The sequence below is a fragment of the Suricata suricatta genome, chromosome 1 (genome assembly GCF_006229205.1).
Source record: "Suricata suricatta isolate VVHF042 chromosome 1, meerkat_22Aug2017_6uvM2_HiC, whole genome shotgun sequence".
In the NCBI taxonomy this organism is placed as follows: domain Eukaryota; kingdom Metazoa; phylum Chordata; class Mammalia; order Carnivora; family Herpestidae; genus Suricata; species Suricata suricatta.
In genome coordinates this window covers 90,535,079-90,550,775 of record NC_043700.1, presented here as the reverse complement: position 1 = coordinate 90,550,775, position 15,697 = coordinate 90,535,079, and the positions used below count along the sequence as shown (strand labels likewise).

Below are 15,697 nucleotides of genomic sequence, written 5' to 3'. Positions count from 1 at the left end.
GTCTGTAATTGCTGGGCTCCTGGGACTCGGTGGCCCTAGCCAGTCTCTGAAGTTATATATTGTGCCAGGGTGTGGCCCAGGGAAACAAGCCCTTCACTTCCTGTTTCCCAGCCCAGGATCCCCTGTTCTTAGGTGTTTTGACAAATGCGGGAATGGGATCCCCCAGTTATTGTTCAGTATTTCCAAAACCTAGAGGAGATTGCATTTTTATCTTCAATAAAGCTGCAAAAGCTAATTAAAACATCAAGTGTCCTTTCTTTTGGCAGGAATTATGGATTGTTATCTCAGGCCAGTTAACAGCTCTGATTAGCATCCTTACATTTTTTTCCTGTACAAGTAAGACAAGAATTACGTATTACTTAATGAAGACTGTCCTTTGGCACATCCCCCCCCCCCCCCCCAAATATGGGATCTTTGGCTAGGATAAGGGAGTGAAATGAAAATGATGTTTTGGGTGTTTTTGGGTTGTTTTTAAATGTGCCTGTCAAAGGCCCAGAGGGAAATTAAAAAAAAAAATTTTTTTTTTTTTAAACAAGTAATGAGAGAAATGTACTTTAAAGGTTTTCCTGACGTTGTGAAGCAGGGCTTCCTTTTCTGGTTGAATTTCCTAATTTCAGGGCTGTGTTGACTTACCTATGGGAAGGCGTGGTTTGTTACTGGGGGTGTGGGACCAGGTACCTTTGGGAACCCTCCTTGGTCACCCAGTTGCCACACCTGTATTGTCCCTGAAACATTTCTGTCTCCTTCATTTATCCAGTTGAGCTCTGCTCCATTACCTGTGATGATGAATGGGCAGAAAAGAGAGCCGAGTACTGTTCAAACCTGCTAATTTTTGCATGTGGTAATAAATGCAGGTTGATGAGTGGTAAATACAAAGTTGTGGGAGGACTTCGGTTTTTCTGGGTCTTCTCCAGCTTACAGATAAACAGTGAAGAGAGACCACAGTTTTTAGTGGATTAAATGTCCACTAAATGTCTCACTGCATTCAGTGAGTTCCCTTAAAGGTTTTGATAACTTGCCTTCATTTTTCTTAATTCAGTTGGCTGTGCTTGGTTACCTTCATGCAGGTCTTTGGTTTCTCTTTTGCACGAAAGTTAACTCTCCTTCCACTTAAATTTCTTATTTGACTATACTTTTTTTTTAGATTTGGAAATGTTTATTTTGAGAGAGAGAGAGAGAGAAGGAGAGTGAGTGAGTGGGGCTGAGAGAGAAGGAGAGAGAATCTAAGGAAAGAGAGACTCAAGCTTGATCTCAGTGAGATCATGACCTGAGCCAAAATCAAGAGGCAGATGCTTAACTAACTGACCCACCCAGGTGCCCCGAATATGGTTTTAGTTTGTTTCTTTTCCTCCATCAGTTGCATCTTGTGACACCAAGGAGTTGTGTAGGCATTCTTGAAATGTAGGGGTTTTGGCTCAAATATTTCAGAATGTGTGCTGAACCCATGTCTCCTTAAGGCCCACAGAGATGGCTTTGCCCCTTTTCAAACCTGACAGTGACTTGGCTTTGAAGTTGACAGAGGTGAGCATCCTCTTTGGATGCAATTGAGGAGCAATTAGCACAAAATGATCTAGTCCGTGGACTAGTCTTCTTTAGCCATTGGACTTGGACGTTGGTAGGAGTGCTGGGTAACTGTGACACATTTGTGTGTCGGTTGAAAACAGACTGTATATTTATGTTGAATATTCCTGAGCCAGTTTTTTGAATATATGCATTAAGTTTTTGTATTTTGGAAGAATGGAGGAACTGTAGGAGGTGTAGGGTCAGCCACTATAGAAACAGCTATTGTTTTAGAGGCCTGTCTTCTATCATTTAAAGCAAAAAGATAAGAAACTTCTTTAAACTTGTTTACTTTATGGTGGGAATTTCCACAGCACTGCTTTACTTGCACGGGGCTGTCCCTAGCCCTGAAATCATGCATAGGTGTGTGTCTTGGGTCTGCTCAATTTTGTGACACCAGCTGGCCTTCTAGACTTGATACTTGCAGGTCCTAAGTGCCTTAGTTTGTTGGGCTGTTTTAACATCCTGAAGACACCAGTGTGGTATTTGGTGTCCAGAAGTAGTGTTTGAGGTACAGGAGATTTGCCATTTAATAGTGGTGAGGTTCCTTCATAGTTTGCATTTTGTGGTGGTGTGAACCCAGACCACCATTCATTGTAATTTCTGAACCTTTCATGCACCATGTACCTTGGCTTATCACACATGAGTTACCAATGTGGGCGGTGTTTACAATGTGTATTAGATTTACTTTTGAGGTTTTTCCTTATTTTAGATCTAGGGCAGGAAGCATGGCTGTTTTTAATTTCAAATGAGAGTATTCGAGACACCTGCCTAGTTGGACAAGAAAGCAGGATTCGGAATGCTCTGTACATGTAGAAGACTCATGCTCGTGATGCTGTGATCTGTGAACCTTTTATAACTTGTATTGTTATTCCACAAAGTTCTGTTTCAGTGGGAGTTGGGGAATACGCAAACAAAACAAGATGTTTTCTCTCCATTCATTCTTTTCAATGCTTAATAAGAATGTTTTTGTCTTTTTAATAGAGAATTGTTCTTAAACTGTGTACATGTCCAGAATTTTTCAACTCACTTTAAAGTCACTAGAGTAGACTTAACTTGAGGTAATTGTATCTTATGTGTGGACAATAAAGTAAGTTTTAGATATCATTGCCAAATTTTTAGAGTTCCCAGTGCCTCCTGAAAGTAACAAGAAAATAAAAGAATTTCACTTAGTATAGTCTTAGCTTAGTGTGCCATTAAACGTTACCATTACAGAAACAAAAACAAAATGCAGCACCACCAAGTGTAATCATAGTGCATGGTTTTAAGAACTTAAAAGTGGCTAGAGTTTTGCTATAGCAAATGTCACTGTCTCCTGTTTCTTGTGGTATTTGATACACTCTCAATTCTGGTTTAATTTGTTTTGTTTGTTTTCACCCAATGTACTTTGAAAAAAAAGTTTTATAACAACTTTTTTTTTAACATTAAAAAAATGCCTCTTTATTTTGAGAGCGAATGCATGCAAGCAGGGGAGAGGCAGAGAGAGGGAGACAGAATCCTAAGCAGGCTCCATGCTGACAAGCAGAGCCTGACTTGGGGCTTGATCTCACAAACGTGAGATCTTGACCTGCGCTAAAATCAAGAGTCAGGTGCTTAACTGACTGAGCCACTCAGGCTCCCCATAGACATAACTTTTTTCTTTTTCTTTTTCTTTTTTTTTTTTAGTTAAATGGGGATGCAAACATTTTCTTGTTTGAATAATATCCTGGGAGTTTCTTGATTAATTGGGAGATGCCTGGAGTGAACATGGCTGAAGGGAGAGGTGGTGTGATATTATCAAGACTAGTCTATTGCCTGTAGATGTCAGTGCATTCCTGTCAGGAAGCAGTGGCCCCACCAGGGTGTCTTTAAATGTATTATTTTCCATGACCTTGTTTTCCTAGGGCACAAAAGCACATCTTCTTTTTTTTCTTTCTTAAAGCCTATTTCCTAATAGGTAAAATGGGTATATTTTGGTGCTTGCCACCTTCAGTGATTCTCATTTGAGCATTCTCATGAATGCTAAATTGCTTTGTCCTCAGCAACACTGTATATTTTTCCACTTAAAATTTTTTGAGAATCTACTCTGTGGACAAAATCAACTTAGGTGTGCTATATGTTGTAAATAGGTATCTGTGTCTTGTGCCTGATGGCTCTTGACATAATGTCGAAAGCAAGTAAACCAGAAAGAGATCACCAGGAACATACACCCACTGCTGGACATGAAAGGGCCCTCTGGTTCCCTGGTCACATTCTCACATTCAGCAGGGAAATCTAGGTTTCATATACAACCACCTATGTAGTGTAAAATGGAGCATTATCTTTTCCTTTACTGTTACTGGATGATAGAAAATCATCCCTTATTATTTTGCATACATTTAAAGTATACACTTTGAGGTAAGCCTGGGTGGCTCAGTCGGCTAAGCGTCTGACTTCAGCTCAGGTCGTGATCTCACGGTTCCTGGGTTCAAGCCACGCATTGGGTTCTGTTCTGACAGCTCAGAGCTGGGAGCCTGTTTCAGATTCTGGTCTCCCTCTCTTTCTGCTTCTCCCCCGCTCGTGTTTTGTCTCTGTCTTAAAAATAAATAAACTGTTAAAAATAAATGAACGGTATTCATTTTGATACATTTTGAAATGTTTATACCCATGAAATCATAACACTCAAGATAATTCTTCCCTCTCTTTTTTCCCTAGTCAACCTCTGATCTACTTTCTGTCACTGTAGATTAGTTTATGTCTTGCAGAGTTTTATGTAAATGGAATAATGGGAATATGTACTCTTTTTGTCTGTCTTTCATTCCACAGCTATTCCAAAATTAATTCATGTTTCATGTATCAACATCTCTCTCTTTTTATTGCGAGGTAGTACTCCATTGTATAGATATACCGTAATTTGGATAATAAATTGTATGGATACCATTGTTCACTCATTTAGTTTGTTGGTAGATATTTGGGTGATTACTGGCATTTGGCTTTTATAGACATCCATTTTTTCAGTTATAATTGAAATTTTGCCTTTTCCCTTGTCTTTCTCCTTTCCCTTTCTCCAAAGTCAGTTTAATAGATTACGTTTTCTCTTCTTTTTGCATTAGGTAAATTAAAAGAAAGAGAAACAGACTATTTCTGGGTAGACCAGAGTTTCTCTTGGATAATACAATCAGATACCCAATTTTGTAACATCTTTGGATATCCGATTTTAAAAGCAAGTGTGGCAAGACATTTTTTCAAGAATATAAAAGCAGCCCTAGAAAAAGCTTCTAAGTCACTGCCATTACTTGGATTGTGTTCTTGTCCAGCAAAGCTTTGCACTTCCTGGGAACCTTGGAAACTACCTGGGAAACTACCTCTGACAGATCCCCAGGAGGAGGCAAGAATGAGCAAGTTTGCTGTTTCTGTTTTAACTTTGAAAGTATTTGACTATAAAGACTCACTTCCTCTTGCCCCATGTTCATTTTTAAAGTTGAGCGATTCTTTAAAAATTCTTTAAAAATTTCTGGTTTTCTTATCATTTCTAAGCCTTCTCATAGGAACTCAAAGGAAAGAGGCCTTGCCCTTTTCTGCCCTGCATCTTTCTCCTTCATGAACCCCTGGGCATCATTCTAGAGTTGCTGTCACTCTTCCCTGTCTCTTCCTGCCTGTGGGCTGGCTGGAGGATAGCCTGCAGGACCAGACGGTGAAAGGGGGCCTGCCTAAAAATGTGAGCCACCCACCTCTCTCCAGGTTCCTCACTTGGCTTCTATCTTCTTTTCTTCCACTGATGACCAGATTTAGAACTTCTGCAAGTTGGGTTAGCACCCCTGTTTGTGCTCAGAATATTTCTTTCAATGTGGGAGTGAAACATTCTTACTCATTGGAGTCTAACGAGGTATATTTATTATTTTTCAAAGAAGAATTTTCTAAAATATTTACTGAATAGTATGGTAGGGCCACCTGTAGGAAATCTAATTCTGCTAACCTAACAGCAGTCAGTTGACCCACTAACAGCCTTCAGAACTGGTGATCAGGGGGAGTGCCCATGTCTTCCCAGTCAGAAAGGAGTTTGGAAATCTCCTTTAGTCTCGGGTCAGTGCAAATCTGATGATAGGCTTATGTAGGGAATCTGTTTCTTCACCTCTCCAAGGTCTTAAGGGAGCTTTGATTCTCTGTCCTTTGTCTCTGGAATCCATGGAGATAAGAGCTTCCTGTTTGAGTGGAAAGTGGTTTTGTTGGTAGAATGCAACTCCCTCAGGGCTTTTATTTGCAGGGTGGGGGGGGTGTTAATTTCTGGGTAACAGTACTGTGTGTATTCAGGATAGAGGTGAGTAATTAGAGAGCTAGTTAGACACCCACTGCAGGTGGTTGTGAGGGCCGTTTGAGAGCTCCTGTGGTGGTATGGTACCCACAAACAGGAGGCCACTGCAGCTGATCATAAAACAAGTGACAGGAGGCAGAGGCGGAGGTGGGGAGAAAAGAGGCTGGGAGTCTAAGGTATTGGGTAGTTGGTGTTGAATGTAAGTTGGCCATTGATCGGATATGCCATGAGTGAGAAAAGTCTAGGATGACTCTTAGGTTTCTGAATTCTAATAGCACTGGTAGTCGTATTCATCAAAGTAGAAATAGAAGAGGAACAAGAGGTTTGGGTAAAATATTGAGGCCAGTTTTTGTCATGCCGAATTGACTGATCTAAGGAACCCTGAGCTTTATGTCTTATCTGACTGTGAACATGGACATGGAGCTTGGGAGGGAGGTGAGTGTGGGAATGCAAGTCTGACAGTCTCCTGGGCAGGGTTAGGTGCTTCTTGGGGAGAGCACTTGGAACAGGAAGGAGAAACCCTAATATTTACCGGATGCATAGAAGATAAAGGACCACAAAGTGGACACCAGGAAAGAGAATTGCCACCCAGGCTGAGGAAGCATCTGAAGCAGGAGGGAGTTGTTGCTGCAGAGAGGTCTTCGGGCCTGAGAGGAGCTCAGACATGGCAACAATTAGGAGACATGGGTACCCTGGTAGGGCTTCCAGATTTTGTGGCTTGGTAGGGGAGATGCTGGATAATAGAGCATTAGTTATTTGGTTGTGGAAGAAAGGCACAGAAAAGAGCCAGTTGGCTTTTTCTTGGGAAAAGGGTGTAGGCAGTTTAAAAGGTTATTTGCCATAGCACCTAGTCTAGTGCAGTCTCAGAGCTTTCCTGTTCTAGGGCATGCTACATTTTTATGTTTTGTGGAGTCAAAACTTTTTTTTTTTTTAAGTTTTAGGGAGTGGCATTAGGATTGTATATAATGTTACCAGCGTGTGAGACTTTGAACCTCATAAGAAGTTCAGGCTTACAGATGAAGGCTCCACATGCATGATGGTCTTAAAAGCCCTCCCTCCAGTGGGCTACCCAGCAAGAACCAGAGTGAGCTTGTTAGGCCTGCTCTGGAAAGTGAGTGGTTTTAGTCAGCACTGGGAGTGGAGGAGCATCGAATCGAGGCTCATGTTATGGGGAGGTGCTGAGGTAAGCCTCGCCCAGTTGGTTTAAAAAACCCCTGTGAGTGCACAGTGATTTGTGTGCTTTTAACTGTTTCTCTTCGGTTATTTATTTATCTTTAGGCCTTTCAACTACTTGGTCACAAAATTCCCGATCCCAGCACAGGAGAGGTTCGTGCTCCAGACATGAAGATCGAAAACCTTCAGAGGTATTTCCTGAGTGATGGTGTGACTGTGCATGTCCTATATGTGTGCATGAAAACATATGATTGGCACACACCTGATTGGTTGAAATTGATGCCTCTCTGCAATCACGGGCAAGCTACCTAACTTGTTTGTGCCTCTGTTTCCAAATTTGTAAGACGGGGATAACACAGGTGTTTGCCTCAGGATTCTTGTGAGGATTAAGTGGGTTAATACAGAGACGTTAATACATACTAAGCACTTAGAAGAGTGCTCAGTAGTAAATGTTAGCTATTATTATTAATTATATTCTTTTTTTCTTTTCTGTTTCATCTTTGCTGGCTCCCAACAACTTTTCCTCTGGCCAGGAGATGAGCGGGTTCGGCTGCTGCCAGTCACTGCCAGCCTCAAGTTAGTTTTGGCCATGAATTTGTGGCTTATTTGGCAACAACCCATTGTAATTCTGGGAGTTTTGTTTTGGCAATTACGCTTAAGGCTTTCCCCCCTTCTTTTCAGTTTGTTTATTAACTTATAATTCCCTTCTCCACATTTTGTTATCTGTCTACCTACCAGCCAACCTGTTATCTATTGTCTCTTTATTTACAGTTGCTTTTAGGTGCATTACTCTGCTGGCCTTTATTGTAATGGGCTTCTACCAGTCCTGAGATACGTTTTCTTTGACAACCTTTGCCAGGCTCTGAGGGTTTAAATGGCTGAGTAAAGGACATTTTAGTATATCACAGTTTTCAGGTGGGCAGGTTGTGGGGAAGAGAGCTTTTGGTTTGGCCCCTTGCTTTGTGCTGCGTCTTTAACAGGATGACTTCAAAGAGCACCTCATCCTGTAGCTTCAGAGCAGAGGCCTGCGTTCCACCAGGTACTTTGTTTTCTCTGACTGTAATGGGAGTGCTGGGGGTACTGTTGAGCAGTGTAGGAATTTTTAGTTGTGGAATAACATTCTCCATGAGGAAATGTACTTTATATCTTTTTAAATCGTGGAAAACCATCCCAGGAGACATTAGATCAATTCTTCATGGGCAGGTGGCCATTTTATTGCCTTGCTTAGTCTAGGCCTTTGTCACTTTGAACCTGCAGTGCTCCCCTCTTTTTCTGTGGTGTTGGAGTGGCTCTGCCTGCATTTATTTCTCTAGTTCTCTGTGCTGCCTCCACAACCACTGAACTCTGATCACTTGAGGGCAAGAATACGGAGCAACTCGATTAGGAAAGCTGGGCCGGGGCGTGTTGAGCGCCAGGCAGTGAGGCGGGGCTGAGCAGCATGGTGGGGCCGGCCTTGTCCCTGAAACAGGTTTTGTTTCTGATTTTTTTTTTTTTTTTCCGAAAATTCTCTGAATTCGGCAGTTAGTTCAGACTACTTTACATTTAGGTTAGCATTAACTCTGAACTCTGCCAGAGGCTTGGAAATTCATGTAGGGCATCTATTTCACTTCTTGACATCCTCCTCTGAGTCTTTCAGTAAAGGAATGGTGGGCCATCCTGTTCTCATCCTGTTGCTTCAGTTGGATTTTTCCTTCTTTGATAGACTCTCTTATTTATTACTTATAAGACTTAGTTGGAATGTATTCTTTAACTGACGTGCTCCCTGAAGACGTAGACCTGTGATTTTTGTTTTAAAGGATTTTCCTCTTTGTGAGGAGGGCACAGATGATCAAGGTCTTGTGCAGACCAGTGCGTCAGGCGGCTCAGTGCGGTCAGGGAACCTGATCTTAGTTGTGCTTTTGTGGAGGCCTCACGGCCAGGTTCTTCCTTGTTACTGTTTCTTTAGAAATAAGAAGTAGCATACTAGGGAAAAGTTGGTGTTGAGAAATGGCTGGCTGGAGAAATGGCCTTTTTATTCAGACACTGCCTCAGACTATATTATGGTGAAGTTGATTAAAGTGATCACCAGTCTGAAAAGCCATCAGGAGAAACAAATATGGGCCTGTTAGCAGGCATATAATGTGAACTGTGCTTAGTAGCATAAGAAAGAACTCCCTGTCCCAAGAAGAGAGAGTTCAGCATTGTGACTTGTGTAAACAGAGTGTAGCTTACGTATGCAGGCTTGCTTCGTGCCAAATACAGCTTTGGGCCAGCACTAATGCCAGGGTTGGAGCTTCGTTATGTAGCCCTGAGACACCAGTGGACGGAGGACGGAGGATGAGGCTATGGCTGGCTTGTGTCGCCGTGCTCCTGTCATGTCCTTCATCAGGAGGAGCGGGCATGTGGGCACCACCCTTGCTCCCTCAGTACAGGGTGATTTTGAGTTTTGTGGGTCTAATATTGGCCCAGTGTAAAGAGGATATAGTAGCTTGCTTACTTCTTTCTTTTCCTCTCCTTCCTTCCCCTGCTTTCCCCACAAATGTTGCTTCCCTTGTAGAAGTTATGCCACGTAAAGGCATGTAAACATGTTCTTTACAAGCTCCCTTTCTGACTTGACCCCATTGGTATGTCACTGCTTCTCTTCCATATTTTTCCAGCCTGTATCTGCGTGGCACCTGCCAATCAGGACCTGACTCCCCAGACACCTTGCCATAAGCCCTGGTGTCCTGGGTGGCAGGGACTGGGTGGCTGCAGTCTGACTATAGAAGAGGCCCTGATGGTTCTGGGTTTTGGCTTGAAGTTGTTAAATGGTTAGTGGAGTTTTATTTCTTAAACATGTACCAAAAGAGCACCTTTGAGTGAAATGCTGCTTTCTACAGATTTTTGGGTGTGTGTTTTCAGTCGCCCTCTTTTGAATTGAGAGTTCATAAGGTTTCTCGGGAGGACAATGGGGTTTCTCTGTGGCTTGTCAGAGACACCGCAGGCTTGTGGAGTTGATGAGGAAATGAGAGGATAGAGTGAGCCATGCTGCCCCAAGCCTGAAAGGCCAAGGGTGTGGCCCGCTGAGGGGTTCCTATCATAGGTCAGACTGGGTCTCTGCTGATACAGTGACCTTGTTTTGCGGCAGCTCCATGGTTACCCTGCAGCTGCCAGCACTCTGAATAAGAATGCAAATACCAAATGTCAGTGACCCTTTCTCTCCCTTTCCAGGTGTTTAGGACAGACCTGATCACCGCTATGAAGTTGCATGACTCCTATCAGCTGAACCCAGATGAGTACTATGTGTTGGCAGATCCCTGGAGACAGGAGTGGGAGAAAGGGGTTCAGGTGCCCGTGAGCCCTGGGACCATCCCTCAGCCTGTGGCCAGGTAGTGCCTCTCCACCTGCTGTTGCTTTTCTGCCCTGACAGCCAAGTGCCTGAGAAGAGCAGTGTTTGAGTTAGCAGTGAAATAATGAGGCCTCAAGTGGCAATAGAAATGTGTAGAAACACGTTTTTGGTCCACAGGGTAGTGATTTTTGAGGGTCACAGGCCTCCAGACTTCACATTCTGGCTCTCTTGGGAAGGTGCTGCGCTCTCAGGAGGGCAAATTCCAAGACATTTTGGGAACTGACTGGGAAAATTTCTTTTCTTCCTGTACTTGCCCCTCTCCTACCCCCAGATCATCTTCACTCTGGAGAGGAGTGAGGGCTCGGCTTGTTCAGGATTGCGGGGATTGCCAGGTCAGGGTTAGGTGGAAGGGAGGCTTAAGAGGAGGACTGTATTTGAGGAATTCTCCTGTGGGTGGACTTTGCCCAGTTCTTGCCGGGCTTTCTTTGGATTTACTTTATAGAGTACTTTTCCCGTGAAGGGTGTTGAGGGTCCATGTCCTTGATGACTCCCCTCTACATAAAGTTGGGGCCAGTTTGCTTGTTTCTTTGCTATCTTGCTCAGCTGACCTGGAAGCTTCTCACAAGGGAGAGAGGATTCAGGGCCTTTGTGCTCAGCTAGCACCTGGTTTCTCTGCTGTGTTGTCACTCAACTGCCTGCTTTTGAAGTGGACTCTTTCACTGTTGCTGATTATCGTTGTTTTGGGATCCGTGACAAATGTCCACATAAATATGCAGGCTTAAATGATTAATCAGATCCCCTCATAGGCTGGACTCCTGGCCTATGGAGTGGAATGTTCTACTGGGCTCTGCAGGATAAACACCCGTTTGCCTTAGAATCTGCATCTGGGGCACAACTCCAGCTGTTTGAGTGCTGGCACTCCCAGTCCAGGAATTCCTCCCTGAATCTTTTTTCGGGGGATGGGAAGTGGGGGAGTCTAGCATCAGAGAAGTATGTGGTACCACGGCTTCTGGAGTTTGTAGTTAAAACCTAGCTCTTAGTTGAGTAGGAGAAATAACCTTTGGTTTGCCTATCTGAGTGTCATGTAGATAAAATGACTCTGGTAATTGTAAGGTTGATGAAAGTACTTTGACACCCCTTCGACCACTTGTTGATGCTCACACAAGCTCCTGACATGGTGGGTGTGTGGGGCTCTGATGCTGGGCCTTTGTCTTTAGGAAGAGGGCCCTTCATTCCATGTCGGCGGTGATTGGGTCTTGTGTGCTGTCATTTCTTTTGAGTGGAGTGTGGTGGAAAGCTCTTCTCCAGGTCTTACCAGATTGGGGGAGAGGTTGGCAGTTCTAAGGAGATCCTGAGTGTATGGGAGAGCCCCCCACTTGACTAGTAGGCCTCTTGGATTCTTAGGCTGCTTAGTGACTGACAAGGGCTACTTTTATTTTTATTCAAAAAAATTTTTTTAATGTTTTATTTATTTTTGAGAGAGAGAGAGCGCAAACAGGAGAGGGACAGAGAGGGAAACACAGAATCCGAAGACAGGCTCCAGGCTCTGAGCTAGCTGTCAGCACAGAGCCTGATGTGGGGCTTGAACCCACGAACTCCTAGATCATGACCTGAGCCAAAGTCGGACACTCAACCGGCTGAGCCACCCAGGTGCCCCAAGACCTAGTTTTATTTTTAAGATTAGAGGCAATGGGTTTGTCCCCTTGGCTCTGCAGTGTTCTGCCATGCATTGCCCTGCCTGAACCTAAAGCTGGGTCTTCAGCAGGGTGGTCAGGCCTGATTGGTGGAAAGTGATTTCATCCTAAACTCTTGCAAGTTAGGTGTTGAGATGTTGCCAGCAGAGCAACTGCCTTCCTAGGCAATTCCTGCTCAGGGCATGCGGGATCCTGGGAAGCCAGTTGGAAAAAGCTGGTAGAGCTGGTTTTGAGGACTTTTTGTTTTTTCACTTGTATCTTTTTCATTTTGGGGGACACTTCTACTTCGTTTTATTAGCAGTGACGTTAGGGTTTTAAACCTGTTTGTCCAGTGAGAGCCTGGGGGTTAGGATGTTGGAGATGGAAGCAAGCTTTGGGCCTTGTGAGGACTTACTTTCATGTGGCAGGAAGGGTAACCTGGCTCCCTTGTTTTCTTGTTCACTAGGGTCGTGTCTGAAGAGAAATCCCTCATGTTCATCAGGCCCAAGAAATACATTGTGTCACCAGGCTCAGAGCCTCCAGAGTTGGGCTACGTTGATATCCGGACTCTGGCTGACAATGTGTGTCGTTACGACCTCAACGACATGGATGCTGCATGGCTGGAGCTGACCAACGAGGAATTTAAGGAGATGGGTGAGAGACCATGGGTTGTGTTGTTTTATTAACAAATGACCAGTAGAGAAGAATTGTAGGCATCTGGGCGAGTAGTAGAAGCTCCTCATGGCCTGGTGAAGCCGGCTCCGTCATAGCTTCAGTCTCAGAATCGTGGGCTCTGTGTTTTGGAGATCAGCTTGTCTGCCTGGCACATGTGTTCAGATGGATGCCATCTGTGGGCGGCTGGTAGACAGTGGTGGGATTGATGAGGGGTTTGTCGGTGGGTGTGGAGGCAGGATTCCCCATCTCTGCCCTGATCCACTCCCCTCACTCACTTACCTCAAGGGGACTGAAGCCCTGAGAAATGAACTGACTTCCCAAGGTGACAGGAGGGTCTGGTCCACACAGTTTCCTGCTTTAGTGTTTTATTTGTGTGTTTGTTTTTTTACTGCAATGCCACTCACATCCTTTCCTTAGCTGTGGCCCGTGTTTCTCATAGTAAACTCTGCTCCAGCCAAGCTCACCATTTTCTAACACACCTCTTGTGTATCTCACCTTTATGATTCTCCTTGAGTTCTCCGAGCCTGGAGTGCTTTCCGCTTTTCCCTGTTCACCTCTGTCCCGGCTCTCCTTCCATGAGGGCCCCTGCCTTAGCTGAGTGTTCCTCCACCTGTCAGGTTTATTTTCTGTAAGTTCTTTTTGTGTGTATGTATAGCCTGGAGCTTTTGTACCTCATTTACTGGCACGTCCTGGTGTTAAGACCAGGATGGCACGTGGGTTTCATCTCACTTGCCACCTCTGATCTCCAAGGGCCGCGTGAAGTGTTGCAATGAGCAGGACCACTGAGGTCAAGTCTGGGTTCCGTGTGAGAGACTGAGGATTAATTAGAACTTGTGCTGTGCAACTGGGGTGGGAGAGAGGTGTTTGGTGGCTGTCTGGCACACAGTAAATATTTACAGAGTATTTGGTGGTAGACTTGAAAGCCCTGAGGGACAATGACTGTTTCTGTGTTGTGTCAGTCAGTCCCTGAGCCTAGGACGGGGACTGGTACATGCCAGAAGCTTGTCGTGCTGCCACGCTGCTCACCAGCCTGTGGCATGGGAGCAGTGGTGTAGACTGAGCTGGGAAAGCATCTCCAGAGGTCCCTGCTTTTAGGGATCAGTGGCCAGGATATTAGCAAGCCAGGAAGCTTGGCTCTTTTACAGTCTGTTTGTAAGTTTTCAGAGCTCCCTTGGATGCATTACCATTCAGTTCCCGCTTCAAAGATGATAAAGTTGTGCTTTGTCGTAGCTGTGTAAAGGCCAGTGTAATGCACTTGACTGTCTAGGTGTCCTGTGTTAAGGCAGGAGGGGTACAGCCAGAGACACTGGGGGGTTTGGGGTTGGTTTAAGCAACGAGTCTGGCCTGACTTACCAGATTGAAAGATAGTGTGGAATACTTTCAGCAAGACAGTTGATGCAGTTGTAACATAAATTGAACATATGCTTAAAGATGTTTATTTTTATTGGTCTTTATAATGGTAAAAAATAACTGCAGAGCATGGGATTGTATTTTCAAAGCCACTGGTGGTTTTAAAACTGGTAGGAGGAATTGAGATATGAGTGCCTGGCCATTCTGGCAAGTACCCCATCAGAAAATAGGGTGTGGGGTGATAGCTAGCTGGCTTTTTGGAATGTGCTTAGAGCTTATTACAGTATCAGCTCTAATGTGTTCTTCAGATTTTTAAAAACTTGAAGTGTTAATTTGATGGTTTTATATCTATCAGAGTACATAAAAGTTAACTGGCTCTAATGACGTTTCTGTTGTTTCTTGCCACTTACATGTTCTGTTATTTTTATTCTAACCTGTTTTTTCTTTCTGCATGAGTATTTTCATTGTAGGAAGTTTGGAAAATCTCCAAGTAGAAGAAAATAAGTCTTATCTCACCACTACTATAACCATGATAACCACTTGAAATTTATTTTTGCTCATTCTTGCATAAGAATGCATTTTATTTGATTCACAATGAGCTGTTTCCTTTGCTTCAGACATTCCTTGTGTTTCTGTCTTTCATGTGTCTGATTAACTATGCATCTCAACTTCGTAAATTCAGAGAATGAGGAGGGATAAACCAGTTAAAAACATTTGTGTGCTCACAGTGAAATCTGTTCTCAGAGCAACATTTTAAGCAGCAAGAAAGCATGTTTTTCAGAAATTACCCGAACTACAATATATGGTCATGGTTTTCAAGTCCCTTACATATTAATTGTTATGTATAATGTTGTAATGAAATGATAATCTAACAATATATGTATTTAATATCCTTAAACCCATTTGGGGTTTATCTTTTGCTTTTCTACTTAACACTACATCTTCAGCACCTGACCATAAGTTACAAACTATTGCATGGAGGGTGGCTTCTGCCTTTTAATTTGAAGATCCTTCCTTGGAACAGTCTGAGAGGCCTTCAGTAAAAAATGGGACACTCAGGATGGATTTAGTTATAAGACTATGTATTGTAAATAGAAAAATATTAATACTGTCTTACTGTAATGTTTACTGATATGGATGTATTAAAATGTTTTTGTGGCATTTTTCCTTCAGGAATGCCTGAGTTAGATGAATACACCATGGAGAGGGTCCTGGAGGAATTTGAACAGCGATGCTATGACAATATGAATCATGCCATAGAGACCGAAGAAGGCCTGGGGATTGAATACGATGAAGATGTTGTCTGTGATGTGTGCCAGTCACCTGATGGTGAGGACGGCAATGAGATGGTGTTCTGTGACAAATGTAACATCTGTGTGCACCAGGTATGTGGGCAGCGAGGCCCAGAAAGGAGCCACCTGGGGTGTGAGCTCGTCTGCAGCCAGGGATACCAGGGAGGCCAGAGGTCTTTCGCCAGATGGGGTCTATTTTCTCCTGTCCTTATAGTGAGTTACAGAAGTGAGCTCCTTGGACGGCGTCTCCTTTTTCTTAATGGGTTCTTACAGTGTTGGAAGTATTTCTTGCTACTTTTTTTTTTTTTTTTTTAACAACTGGAGGAGTAGGTCCTTTATGGAAATCCTTCTTCTCTCACCTAATGTTGTTATTTCTATCCATAGAAGTGAGGTTTAT

General features: G+C 43.6%; 1 protein-coding gene across 11 annotated transcripts in view; it reads left to right on the top strand.

Annotated features, from left to right (window-relative positions):
• JADE1 (jade family PHD finger 1) overlaps positions 1-15,697 on the top strand; it is a 58,701-nt gene that overhangs the window by 20,966 nt on the left and 22,038 nt on the right. For 8 of the 11 annotated variants that reach the window (XM_029941060.1, XM_029941051.1, XM_029941038.1 and 5 more), the window contains 4 exons: positions 7,109-7,194; positions 10,193-10,350; positions 12,450-12,637; positions 15,182-15,393. In XM_029941060.1, the coding sequence (XP_029796920.1) occupies positions 7,109-7,194; positions 10,193-10,350; positions 12,450-12,637; positions 15,182-15,393 (644 nt within the window). Of the gene's footprint in view, positions 1-7,108; positions 7,195-7,536; positions 7,580-7,983; positions 8,043-9,639; positions 9,793-10,192; positions 10,351-12,449; positions 12,638-15,181; positions 15,394-15,697 lie in introns of those variants that run through there. The other 3 variants (XM_029941064.1, XM_029941069.1, XM_029941074.1) reach the window with 3 other exon arrangements.